We start from the raw sequence: 13,416 nt of genomic DNA, 5'->3' as shown, positions 1-13,416 counted from the left end.
TTTAAAGATGGAGCAGATGAAAGGCATGGCTGGCGATCCTCAGAGGGTAATTTTTATAAGGATTAAATGGGTTGCTCTCTATAAAGCATTTAGAAACAGTGCCTGGCACGTACTAAATATTAATGTGCTTGCAATCTGTAGAGTGAGTGCATAATTAACGAACTCTGACAGCAATGTGATAAATGGTGCCACAGGTGTACCTACTGCGTCTCCTTAAGGCAGGGACCACGTCATCTTCATCTCCGATTCCACGACCTCTAAATCCATTCACACACACATATGCTCACTCAAAGATGGCTGGATGGGCATCACAACTGTGTATCTGTGATCTTTTCAGGCTCAATGTAATGAACAGTAACGAACCTTCCATGAAAGCTAGGATCTTAGCAGATGCCGTATTACAGCATCTGGTCACTCCACATCCCATTACTGTTCAGAAATGTCAGAAGCAGCCAAGAGCTAATCAGGGTGTGCAGGGAAGTGGAAAGCCAAGAGCAACAAACCTAGTCCATGATGTAACATTAGCCCATACACTGCCAGGTATTTTTAAATCATGCTTTTAAAATGAATGACTCATTTAAAAGTCTCTTGCGTATGTGGGTCTGCTTTTAGAAATAAGTTTCTAAACCTTCAGCCTTTATCAGAAACTAGACTTTTCACTCCTTGGAAGTACATGAAAAGCACACCACGTTAACCTCACTGGGTGGCTAGAAGTATTTAACGTGACAGCATGTGTGGAAGCAACATGCACAGCATACGGTACATTGCAGGAGCTTAAGAAATAGGATTTGAATCTGGATCTGAGATTTCTACAAGTCTTGTTATAAGAGTGGAAGGGGATGCTCGCTCTCCCTCTCTCCCGGGAAAATGCCCTAGCCTTTCCCTCCCCTCTCTTCCTCCCCCACAGGCACACATCTCCTAAACTCTAAGGGTCCCCACAAGACTTGCAACCAGGGGAGCAATGGGCAGCAGCAGCTCATCCTGGGCTAACCCCCTGAACCGGTCTCCAAGGCCCCTTTTCTCTGACTTCCCAGTGAGCAGGCAGCCCCGCCCAGCCTCATTTCTTCCTACTGCTTTTCTAGAGAGCCACAGCAGCCCCGCCCAGGCTCTCTCCTGTTGCTTCCTCTACCCTAAGCCCTTGTTTGTTTCACTGTCTCTAACTTTAATAAACATACTGTGAAAATAAAAAATAAAAAAAATAGAAGGGGCTGGTGTTCTCCAATTTCAGCATCTTAACACGTACACAGATACAAAGCTGCGCGTCCAGCATCTGAGCAAGGGCCAAGGGCTTTCCATGCATTAGTGGTTAATTCTCATAATAATACTCCAAGGGAGGTTTCACTATTCCCATTTTTCAGACAAAGAAACAGGAGTTAAATACTTGCCCAAGTCAACTGGATCATTAGGAACCAGAACCCAGATCTAATTCCCAAGTCCATGTTCTATTATCTAAGGCAGTGGTCGGCAAACTGCGGCTCTTTGGCCCCTTGAGTGTGGCTCTTCCACAAAATACCGACTTCTGTGCATGGGCCATGAAGTTTCAATCGCACTGTATGTGCGCGCACGTGGTATTTTGTGGAAGAGCCACACTCAAGGGGCCAAAGAGCCGAATGTGGCTCGCGAGCCGCAGTTTGCCGACCACTGATCTAAGGGATCATAACAGAGGCTCTCTTAAAGCGTTCTAAGACCAATGGAATCAAAACAAGTGGGTTCTGGTTTCGATTTGGGATCTGCAACCTCAGACTACTGAACCCCCTGAACCTCTATTTCTTCATGTATAATAAGAAGAAAGGGAAGTTCCCTTCAACCTCTAAATTTGCTAGTTCTATCACTTTTCCCCTTTCTTTATTTCCCCTTTTCCCCTCTCCTCCCTCCCAAGATGGCCCAAAATGTGTTGCATGATCTATATTTTTAAAGAAAAAGGATTAGTGCAATTATAGCACTAATCTTCCAAAGAGAGATTAGTCATGGTTTCTTGTGAGCTTCGGGGATTGATTTTTCACCCAGCTAAAAGGAAACATTGCGGTTCTCCTGGGTAGTCCATAGAAAAGCACTGGCTTATGGGGGCTAAAAATACAGAAATTCGTCACTTTTTAGAATTCAGGTTTCTGGCAACCCAACAATGCAACTAACCAATTCTGGGGAGAAGATATAGTTCCAGAAATGTTTCACAAAAAGATTTCCCTGAGTGCATATTCAATTTATAAAGCACAATAATATGTATATTACAAACTTTTCTCATTTCATAATCATATGATGAACATTGAAAGCTAATCTCTAAGGCAGCCAATAGAGGATTATACTAGAGACTAGAAAAACTAGACTAGTAACTTATCACAACTACCCCTGGAATGAGAAATGCCATAACTTTCATTCTCTAACTTACTACCCTAAAAAAAAGTAGCGAGTACTTAGAAACAGTAGCCAACTACCCAGAAAGTCAAGAAACAAAGTGGTTTTTAAGTTCCAGATACAAATCCTCCCAACCTCAGCCATGATCAATTATTAACCCCTTACCTTCTCTTTTCTCCCACCTTGAGGCTGAGGCAAGGGTAACTAAAAATCCTTTTGGGATGTCCCATCTAATAATTGGCAAAATTATTACCTGTGTCCATACCTGGGTCTCCTGAATATATCACCTCGTAAGGTTCAATTATTCTTAAATTTTTCAGCTGAAAGTCACGGTGGCTCGCCCTTAAGAAGAGAAAGAACAGGATATTGCAGACTTTGACCACAGTAAACGTGGCAAGGCTTAGTCAGAGAGGCCATCAACTTGACTGAGCAATTTTCCTTCGTGAGTCCAAAGAACTCTTACCCCAGGATCAGTAATGAAATAAATGAAAACCTCAGATAAAACCTGCAGATAAAACATCAGCATGACAGGTAAACCTTTTCAGGCCTAGCCTATAGTTCATGAATTTTCATCAGCTGTATCTCACCTCCTGTTTAACTAGGATAAAAAGACTTAATTTGCAATGACTGTCACATGGACAAATTCTTGGTTCTTTTTCAAATTTCCCTGTTCTTTCTTAATGGTGCCCTATTCTTTTTTTTTTTTCTTTATCCTCATTTAAGGATATGCTTATTGATGACAGAGAGAGAGAGAGAGAGAGAGAGAGAGAGAGAGAGAGAGAGAGAGAGAGAGAGAGAGAGATGGAAAGAAATGTGAAAGAAACATCAATCGGTTGCCTCCCGTATGTATCCCTGCAACCTGGGGATTGAACCTGCAACCTGGGTGTGTGCCCTGACGGGAAATAAAACATGCAACCTTTGGTGTAAGGGATAATGCTTCAGCCAACGGAGCCATCCAGGCAGGCCCATTGGGGTCCTATTCTTTCACTATGGTTTCTGTTCCCTTTCTTAGCTTTAATTATTTGGGGCCCTTGTTTCAGAATTCATTTCAGGCTTTCCACTATGGTCTGGGGACAGTAATTCTCAAGTTTACTGGGTCTACTGGCTCCCTCCTGGTGGGTCATTCCTTGTGAGCTTTGTAATCTTTTAGTAAGAGCTTATCTTCATTAGAAAATGAGATGTGTCCTGGATTGTACAAGCATTTCTGTCATTGTCATTTGCTTCTGAGACTAATTTTCATGTTAACTTCTTAGCTAGGAGACTCACACACAAGTCTCCTTCCCCATAAGGGGATAGTCTGACACCCTGGACCCCTGGAATGAAGACCTATAGCATCTGATAACCTCCCCACGGCTCAGTTCCAGCTAAGTTCCCCAAAAATTCAGACTTTAAGTTCCACTAGTATAAATTTCTGGTACCTGAGGATTTTTCTTTCAAGTCCATTCAATCAACAAATAATTGTATTGAGAATCTTCTATAATCCAGGCCCTATTCTAGACACAGCAGTGAACCAAGCATACAACACCTCTGACCTCAGGAGGTTTACATGGGGGTGGGGGAAGGGAGGTTAGCGGGAGGGAAGGGTAGGAGAGGAAAGGCAAGAGACACAAAACAAGAATACAGTGTGTCAGGTAGTGAGTATGTGTTCTATGAAACAAGTCAAGTGGGGCAAGGAGAAGAGACGGTCACAGACATAAGAGGAAAGTTCTCTGATAGGGGTTTGTCAGGCAAGGCCTCTTTGCTAGCAGATGACATTTTATCAGAGACCTAAAAAAAAAAAGTGAGTGATCAGCCCTCTGGATTGTCTAGGCGAGGAACATTTCAGAAATGGAGCAAGTGTGAAGGCACTAAGGCAGGCATGTGCCTGGTGTACCAGAGGGAAAGCTAGGAGGCCAGTGTGCTGGGAGATGGGAAAGGAAGTGGTTAGGAGACAAGATCCGGGAGGCAACAAGGAGCCTCTTACAGGTACAGAAGGGGTTTTAGATATTATTCAGCTATGAACGTAAGGGGAATTTTGTTCTAATTTTATCACATTTTTATGTGTTGATAGAGGGAGAGGCGTTCACATTCGCTCAGTCCACCACACAGCCAGAACCAGAAGACCAGACATTGTCGCCAATCACTCCAGGTCTGCTCTCAGATAGCTGCTACTGTCATTTCATAGCCAGAATGAGATGTTCTTTACTAGGGCAACCATGTATTCTTTCATTCAAAAGTAAAATATCTCAACAGTTCTTATAAATATAAATGCAAATGTCCTCAAAAAATACTAGCAAACTGAATCCCATCTATATATATAAAAGCCTAAGTGACCGAACTGGTCAACCAGTTGCTGTGATGCGCACTGACCACCAGGGGGCATGTGCTCAACACAGGAGCTGCCCCCTGGTGGTCAGTATGCTCCCACAGCCAACCTCCCGTGGCCGGTCAACCTCCCGCGGTCCTTCCCCCCTGTCCGGCCCCCATTGTCCCTATGGAGACTGGGCGATTGGCCCCGATTGCAGGACAAGCCAAGGGACCCCACCCATGCAAGAATTCGTGCACCAGACCTCTAGTAACATATAAAAAGGATCCAAGTGGAATTTATTCCATGAACACAAGATCGGTTCAACACAAAAAAAATAATGTAATAATATACAATATCAATAGAAAAAAGAACAGCCCTAGCTGGTTTGGCTCAGTGGGTAGAGCGTTGGCCCACAGATTGAAGGGTCCCGGGTTTGATTCCAGTCAAGAGCACATGCCTAAGTTGTGGGATCAATCCCCAATAGGGTGTGCAGGAGGCAGCCAATCAATGATTCTCTCTCATCATTGATGTTTTCATCTTTCTCTCCCTCTCTCTTCCTCTCTGAAATCAATAAAAATATATTTTTTAAAAAAGAAAGGAAAAAGAACAAAAATTACATGAGAAACTCAGTAGAGACAGAAAAAGCATTTGACAAAATCCAACACCCCTTCATGATAAAAGTATTCAATAAACTATAAGAGGAATTTCTCAACTTGATCAAGAATATTACAAAATCCACAGCTAACATCATCCCTATTGTTAAAAGGCTGAATGCTTTCCCTATAAGATCAGAAACTAGACAGACATGTCCACTCTTGCCATTTCTAGTCAATCAGGCAAGAAATTGAATTAAAAGGCACTCGTGTTAGAAAAGAAGTAGTAAAACTATCTATTTGCAAATGGCATTATCTTGAATATAAAAAATCCTAAAGAATCTACACAAAAAAATTAGAATGCAAGATACAAAACTGATATGTAAAAATCAATTATATTTACATATCCTTGAAATAAACAATTCAAAAATGAAATTTTAAAAAGTTCATCTACAATAGAGTCAAAACAATAAATACCTAGGAATAAACTTAACAAAAGATATGCAAAACCTACACTCCAAAAACTACAAAACATTGTTGAAAAAAATCAAAGAAGACCTAAATAAATAGAAAGCTAGTCTATGTTCATGGGTTGGAAGACTTAACATTGTTAAAATGGCAATACTCCACAAAGTAATCTACAGTCAATGCCCTACCCATCAATTCCAGCTAGCTTCTGGGCAGAAATTGACAAGTAGATCCTAAAATTAACATGCAAATGCAAGGAAACCAGAATAGCCAAAACAATCTTGAAAAAGAATGAATTTGAAGGAGTCAACCTTCCTGATTTCAAAGCTAATAAAACTATAGTAATCAAGATAGTGTGGTACTGACATACAGACTTCTAGATTAATGAAGTGGAATTGAGAGTTCAGAAATAAACCCTCACATTTACTGTCAAGGGTGCCAAAACCATTCAATAGAGAAAAATAGCCCTGACCGGTTTGGCTCAGTGGATAGAGCGTCGGCCTGTGGACTAAAGGGTCTCGGGTTCGATTCCAGCCAAAGGCATGTACCTTGGTTGCGGGCATATCCCCAGTCAGGGGTGTGCGGGAGGCAGCTGATCGATGTTTCTCTCTCATCAATGTTTCTAGCTCTCTATCCCTCTCCCTTCCTCTCTGTAAAAAATCAATAAAATATATTTTTTAAAAAAATAGAGAAAAATAGTCCTTTCAACAAATGATGCTGGGACAACTGGAGAGCCACATGCAAAAAAATAAAGCTCACACTATATACCATATACAAAAATGAACTCAAAATAGATCATACACATGAATGTTTTCTTAGAATAAAACAGTCATAAATTTGCCTGACCTTGGATTAAGCAATGATTTCTCAAATATAACATCAAAAGTACAAGCAACAAAAGAAAACAGATATACTGGACATCATTAAATGAATGACTTTTATACTTCAAAAGACACAAGTGAAAAGACAATCCATAAAATGAGAAGCAAATATTTGCAAGTCATATATCTAGTAAGAGTCCAGTATACATTGTATATAAAGAACTATTACAACTCAAGAAAGAAAAAAAGACAAACACCCAATTTTTAAATGGTCGAAGGTTCCAAATAGACATTTCAATGTCTAAGATATACAAATGGTCAATAAGCATATGAAAAGATTTTCAACATCATTATCCATTTGGGAAATGAAATCAAAACCACAATGAGATGCTACTTCACATCCACTAGGAAGATTATAATTTAAAAAACAAACAGACAATAACAAGAAAGGGCAAGGATGTGAAAAAATTAGAACCCTCACACATTGCTGCCAGAAATGTAGGTTTGCAACAGCCCAGAGTTCCTCAAACAGTTAAACAGAGTTTTCCTATAACCCAGCAATTGAAAACCTTAGGTTTAGAAATTGAAAACCTAAGTCCACATAAAAACTTGTACACAAATATCCATAACAATATTTTTCATAATATCCAAAAATTAGATCAAAGAACTTGCTCAAGGCCTCACAGCAATTTGGTGACAGATAGTCTAGAACTAGAGGCCAGGACTCTCAACTGGACTCAGTGCTGTTCCCCTTCCCAAGACATCTTCAGTCTACACCTTCTCGACACCATGAAGTGCCACTGGGTGGGTAAGGGAAAAAAAGGGTGCAGAGAACTTTGCATAAGACAGTTATAGCACATTTTTCTCCCTCTCTCTTTTTAAAGAAATCCCAGCAAGGTTCTTGTTACCCTCCACCCTCCCCCAGCCCATGATGAGAATCTATCACTTAGGATGAGGCAAAAAAACAAGGACCACCAAGATCCTCAACCATACCCCATGAGGTGAGGCAACAGTAGAATGGAACAAGTTCAAGGGTGGAGATGTGGGTAATGTTGTCTTAGCCTACCCAGAATCCATCTCTTCTTTTGATGAGAGCACCTTCGTTTTCTTTTTGACAATGTCTCTTCTCCAGTTTCAGTCCACAGAGTTGAGATGAGTCACCCACCAAGTTCTGGGATCCAGATCTGGTCAATCCATCCCTCCAGCCACAATGGCTGGTTCAAGATGGTCAAAAGGATCAAATCAGCCCAGGGAGACTGAGATTTCTGCTCCAACCAGTAAGTTCTAGGAAGGCTCTATTTCTGCTGAGGCTGTCAGCCTAGAACTGCTATTGACCTGCCATGAGGAAAAGCTGCCCATCAGTGAAGCCAACACTGAAGAAATCAGAGCCAAGCGATGCGAAAGAGAGGGAAGACTGATGCCAGTGTTGGTCTACTGACTCAGCTGCACCAGAAGCCAGCTCAACCCCTTTCTACCTACATCGATTTGAGTTCAGTTTCCATCACCTAAACTGCATCACTTTTACACTGAGTGGCACTCAAATTCTGCCAGGAGGGGAGGTGCCTGGGGCAAATGGTCTCCCTTCTCTCAGCCTCTGGTGGCCCCTTGTGTAAGGTAAAGAGGTTCTATCAGCTGATGTTGAAGGACCCTTCTGCCTATCCAGTGTGGTGATTCGATGAATCCAGAAAAGACCACCTTAGTCCTCAAAGGCTCTCCACCTGGGGCCTAACTCATCATCATGAGCTTGCCTGACCCCAGCTCCTTCCACATGCAGGTTTGCCACATCTCGTGCCTAACGGGCTGCAGCAAGGCCACGTCCAAGTCAAGGTCGGCTTGTGATCTGTCTACTCACAAACACAAGCACATGCCATGGTCTGTGTTCAGCAAGTGAGCCTGGCCATAGTGCCAAGCGTGTTCATTCAAATTTCAGCGGGTTGGAGGATGGCTGACGGACCCCATGTGGATCTCCAGGGAGTCTGGCTTCTGGTCTTTGTGAACACTGCATGTCTATGTCTGTCTGTCTCTCTCTCTCTCTCTGTCTCTCTGTCTCTCTCTCTCTCTCTCTCTCTCTCTCTGTCTCTCTCTCTCTCTCTCTCTCTCTCTCTCTCTCTCTCTCTCTCTCTCCTGCTCTGTTAGCTGCTCTGATAAGTATACCCTGGCAGCAGCCGGGAGGGGGGAGGGGGGAGGGGGGGAGGGGGTAGGGGGGGCGCGCTACTGGCTGAAATGTATTTAATGTGAGACTTGGGGATTTATCCGGGGAGAAGACAGGACATGTTACTGATGGGAGTCTCCAGGAGATGATGTCAAAGTATGGCCTTACACAGCCCTCTGCAACCATTTGGGTGGGGAGCGGCCCGCGTTTGCCCATCTTTGTTGCGGTGACAGATCAGTCCGGCGCCTTGCATGTGTCAGGGTTGTAAATTGAGGATTCGATTCCCAGGGTCCCTGGGCGAGGGCGGGGACTCGCCGGAGGAGCCAGGGGGCGTCAACTTCCAGAGACAGCATGGCCTTCCTGCGGGCCGGGAGGGCCACAGTCACCGCCCCCCTCGGGCCGAACGCGGCCGCTCCGCAGACAAACACACTCATCAGGGGCCCGGACTCGGGATCGGGCAGCCTGGGGGTGCCCGCGGCCCCGCCAGAAACAACCCGGAACTTGCCGGCTGCAGGGCGCCCTCCCCCAGCTCTCGCTCGGGGGGCTCCAGCCAGCCCGGGCCTTCCCCGGCCTGCAGCGGGCCGCCCGCCGCTCTACCCCCGCGCGACCCTGCCCTCGGGACGGCCACACGCGCACCGGGCCCGGGGAGCCGCGCGCGCCCTTGGCCGGCTCCCGGGCGCTCTCCTCACCTGACTCGCGGTGCCTTCCTGGAGGCTGCCATTCGCCGTGACGTGCCCCAGCCCACGTATGGGGTGCACAGACCAGCTGATCACCGGCGGGAGGGAGGGAGGGAGGGAGGGAGGGAGGGAGGAAGGCCGGCCGGTGGGCGAGTTGCTAGGCGCGCGCGCCCGCCGGCCACGCCCCCGGCTGTGGCGTGCGTGGGCGCCGCGGCCCCGCCCACCCGCAGGGCCCGCCCACCGCCCAGGTCTGGGCGGTGCGGTTTCCACCCGGAGGCCAGCCTGCAGGCACCTGCGGTCTGGCCTACACACAGCAGCCAGGTCAGTCCTTTGCAGCCTGAGATCAGGTCCCTCTGCTGCTTAGCGTTTGCCGATGGGTCCTCATTTTGGGCGGGAGAAGAGGGGGAGGCCTAGGGATTCAATGAGAGCGGTTCTCAACCTGTGGGTCGCGACCCCTTTGGCGGTCGAACAACCCTTTCACAGGGGTCGCCTAAGACCATCCTGCATATCAGATATTTACATGACGATTCATAGCAGTAGCAACATTACAGTTATGAAGTAGCAATGAAAATAATTTTATGGTTGGGGTCACAACATGAGGAACTGTATTTAAAGGGCCAGAAGGTTGAGAACTACTAAACAATTATTTATTGTTGCAAGTATTACATATGTCCCCTTTTTTTCCCCCATTGTCCCCCTCCAGCCAGGTCCCGCCCCCCCACACCCCGCCGTCACCACCCTATTGTCAGTGTCCATAGATTAAGAATATTTGCATACAAGGTCTTTGGTTGATTACCTCCCACCCACAACCCTTCCCCTGGCCTTCCCTCAGAGTTTCTTCATTCTGTTCCATGCTTCCATGTCTCTGATCCACTCCATTCATCCATTTATTTTGTAGTGTTGCGAGTTAGAGGGTGTGTCATTTCTGTTAATTTTTCTCACCAGTCCCCAAAGAGGAAAGAGAAGGGCTTTGTTGGCTGAAAGGACTGCAGCAGGAAGAGCCGCCTTCCAAGGAGGGCGAAGAGGAGGGACGTGTGGCCAGTTCTTCAGAGTCTCACATCCTGAGGTCTTGGAGTTGTCCCCAAAATCACTTCTCTAGATCGCTTCAAAGTCCAGCTGTCCACGCCACTTGGCTAGCTACTAGGCACCCCAAACTTAATGTGCATGAATGGTGCTCCTGGCCCTACGCACCAAAAACATGCACCACCAAACCGTCTTTGCCATCTCAATCAGTGGCTACTCTGTTCTTTCAGATGCTCAGGCCAAAACCTTAGAGCCAGCCCTTTCTCCTCTTTCACACCCTACATCAAGCCTGTCAGAGAATCTTGTTGGCCCTGTCTGCAAAACAGATCCTTAATCCGACCACTTCTCACCACCCCCAGCTGCACCGCCTCCTCCAACCTGTGGGCCGGTGTCACTACCGTCTCACCCAGGTGATTGGTTACTCTGGCCTCCCTGCTGCCACCAGGCACCTGCAGTCTGGCCTGCACACAGCAGCCAGGTCAGTCCTGTGCAGTCTGAGATCATGTCCCTCTGCTGCTTAGCACTTGCCCATGGCTCCTTGTTTCACTTGGGCTAAAAGCTGTACTTGATATGCACCTGACTCATCACCTTGTTCACTCTGCTCTGGCTAAACCAGCCTACTTGCTTGTCCATGAAAAAGTGGGGTACCCTCATGCCACAGGGCCTTTGGACTTGCTCTCCCCCAAATACCCAGGCTCCCTTACCCTTCCCTCACCTTGCTTTCAAGTCTGTTCAAGTAGCATCTTTTCAATGAATGAGACCTCCCTTGACCACCCTATTTAAAATTATAAACCACACACACGCATACACACACACGCACACGCAAACGCACACACACACATTCCAAATCCCCCTTACTCTGCTCTATTTTTTTCATAGCACTTACTGCCTTTTTACATGATAAAAAAAATTACTTATATGCATTGTATTCTGTCCACCATTACATACCACATACACACACACACACACACACACACACACACACACCATAGCCATCAGTGCAGGGATTGTTTCTATTTTGTTTAATGGTGAGTAATACCTGATATGTAGGAAGTTCTCATATATTTTCGGTATGAATGAATGTCCCCAGAATGTGAAGTCCTCAAGGATAGGGACAGTCGCTCTCTTGTTCATTGTTATGACCCTGGTGCTTAGAATGGCACCTGGCACAGAGTCAGCACTTAAGAAATATTTGCTAAATGAAAGTGACCACATTTTTTTTTTTGCTTTGACCTTGGTGAAGGCCTGTAATCAAATAGGTTCTGCTGCCTTCAAGAGCCCGAAGTTCTAATTGTTATTCAACAAGCATTTCGACAAGCTAAATCCGGCCCTGTAGACCAAGTATGAAAAAAATAAATAAATGATGTGGTGCCTTGGAAAGCAGCAGACGTCTGCTCCATTTCCCCAAATTTATGGAGCCAAAAAGAGGGAGATTGTAAATAAAGTGACTGGTCCCAGCCCACAGCTGAGAGATGGTGGGAAAGATCAGGCTGTACTAGGGAAAAGGAGAAGTCAAAGAGATAGATAACTGGGGCCTAAAGGGAACAGGTATTTCGTAATCACGTTGCCTAGAGGAGTCTGCTCAGAATTTATGGCATCTGGCTTCAGGGGAGAAAAAGAGAAATAATTGTGTTCCCTGAAACAGATTTGTAGTCCTGTTTGCAGAACAACAAGGCCCCCTCCCCCATCTTGAACTTCTTTCCGCAGAACCTTAAGGAGAAAGTGAGCTGGATTTTCACTAAAGGTTGAGAACACTAGGCTCTTCTCATGGCTCTGCAGTCCTCACGTGTTTGAAGAGGTGGGACAGTCACACTAACATTTACTGAGCGCCTGGCCCACAATGACCCAGTGAGTGAAGGACTGTTGACCTCAATTGACTGGTTGAGGAGACAGGTTTTTAGAGATTGTCATTTGCCCGAAGTTTGCAAGCTAGTGTGTGATGGGGCTGTGGTGCGCATTCAGGCAGCGGGATGGATTCCTAGCCCCTGAACACTTAATCACTAAATTACATGGAAGAAACACTGAAAGTCCCATCATCCAGCCTAGCCCACACAGTGGAAGGAGGGAGGCAACCAGATTCACCATCCAAACTCAGACTGGGTAGATTTTAAATGGAGCCAGAAATATTAAGTGCGTGGAAACATGGGTTGAATTGCATCCTCCCAGAGTTCATATGTTGATGCCCAAACCCCAGTACCTCAAAATGTGATCTTGTTTGAATATAGGGCCATTGCAGATATAATGAGTAAAGATGGCGATTTTCAACCTTCTTCATCTCATGGCACACATTAACTAATTACTAAAATTCTGCAACACAACAAAAATTTTTTATTTTTTGCTGGTCTGACAAAAAAAAAGTTATAATTTTGATTCATTCACACCAGACAGCTATTGTTGTGTTGGCTGTTGTCATTTTTTTTATTTAACAGTCTGAGGGAAAAAAGGTCAGTGCCCTTGACTAAATAGTCAGGCATTGCATGTTTTAAAAATTCTTGCGGCACACAGGTTGAAAATCACTGAGTTAAGATGAGGTCATAATAGAGTATGACCCTCATGCAGTATGACTGGTATCCTTATTAGGAAGGGGAATTTGGACACAAAGAGAATGCCAAGTGAAGAAAAAAGCAAAATTCAGCGTGATGCATCTATGAGCCAAGGAATGCCAACAAATCACTAGAAGCTAGGAGAGAGGCATGGAAGTTTCCTTCATGGCCCTCAGAAAGAACCAACCCTGCAAATGCCTTGCTCTTGGACTTCCAGCCTCCGTAACTGTGACACAATAGATTTCCATTTAATCCACTGAATTGGTGGTACTCTGTTCTGAAAGCCCTAGGAAACAGTACAAAATGGGTTCTAAATGTCCAAGTGTATCCATGTGAGACTGTCATTTTGGCCACACAACATTCACCCATTACCCTTCTAGTTACCATCCTCCTATTCCCTCTGAGGACCCATACTTTTCTCCTTCCCTCCCTCCTTTATTCTCAGTCTGTGTTCTCTGACTGAAACACTTGGATTCTAGGAGTCCACCGTGACCCAGTGA

The 13,416-nt window shown here is 45.2% G+C and overlaps 1 protein-coding gene across 7 annotated transcripts in view; it reads right to left on the bottom strand.

The window, feature by feature from the left end:
• The window catches only part of XPNPEP1 (X-prolyl aminopeptidase 1), a 45,710-nt gene extending 36,232 nt beyond the window's left edge, over positions 1 to 9,478 (bottom strand). For 2 of the 7 annotated variants that reach the window (XM_036336047.1, XM_036336051.1), the window contains exons 1-2: positions 9,363 to 9,478; positions 2,606 to 2,694 (exon numbers count right to left, since the gene is read on the bottom strand). In XM_036336047.1, coding sequence (XP_036191940.1) covers positions 2,606 to 2,694; positions 9,363 to 9,394 — 121 coding nt within the window. In that variant the 5' untranslated portion in view covers positions 9,395 to 9,478. Of the gene's footprint in view, positions 1 to 2,605; positions 2,695 to 7,587; positions 7,736 to 9,362 lie in introns of those variants that run through there. The other 5 variants (XM_036336048.1, XM_036336049.1, XM_036336050.1 and 2 more) reach the window with 5 other exon arrangements.
• Between the last annotated feature and the right edge of the window lie 3,938 nt (positions 9,479 to 13,416).

This window comes from Myotis myotis, unplaced genomic scaffold (assembly GCF_014108235.1).
Source record: "Myotis myotis isolate mMyoMyo1 unplaced genomic scaffold, mMyoMyo1.p scaffold_m19_p_15, whole genome shotgun sequence".
NCBI lineage: Eukaryota > Metazoa > Chordata > Mammalia > Chiroptera > Vespertilionidae > Myotis > Myotis myotis.
This window is presented reverse-complemented; position numbering and strand designations above follow the sequence as displayed.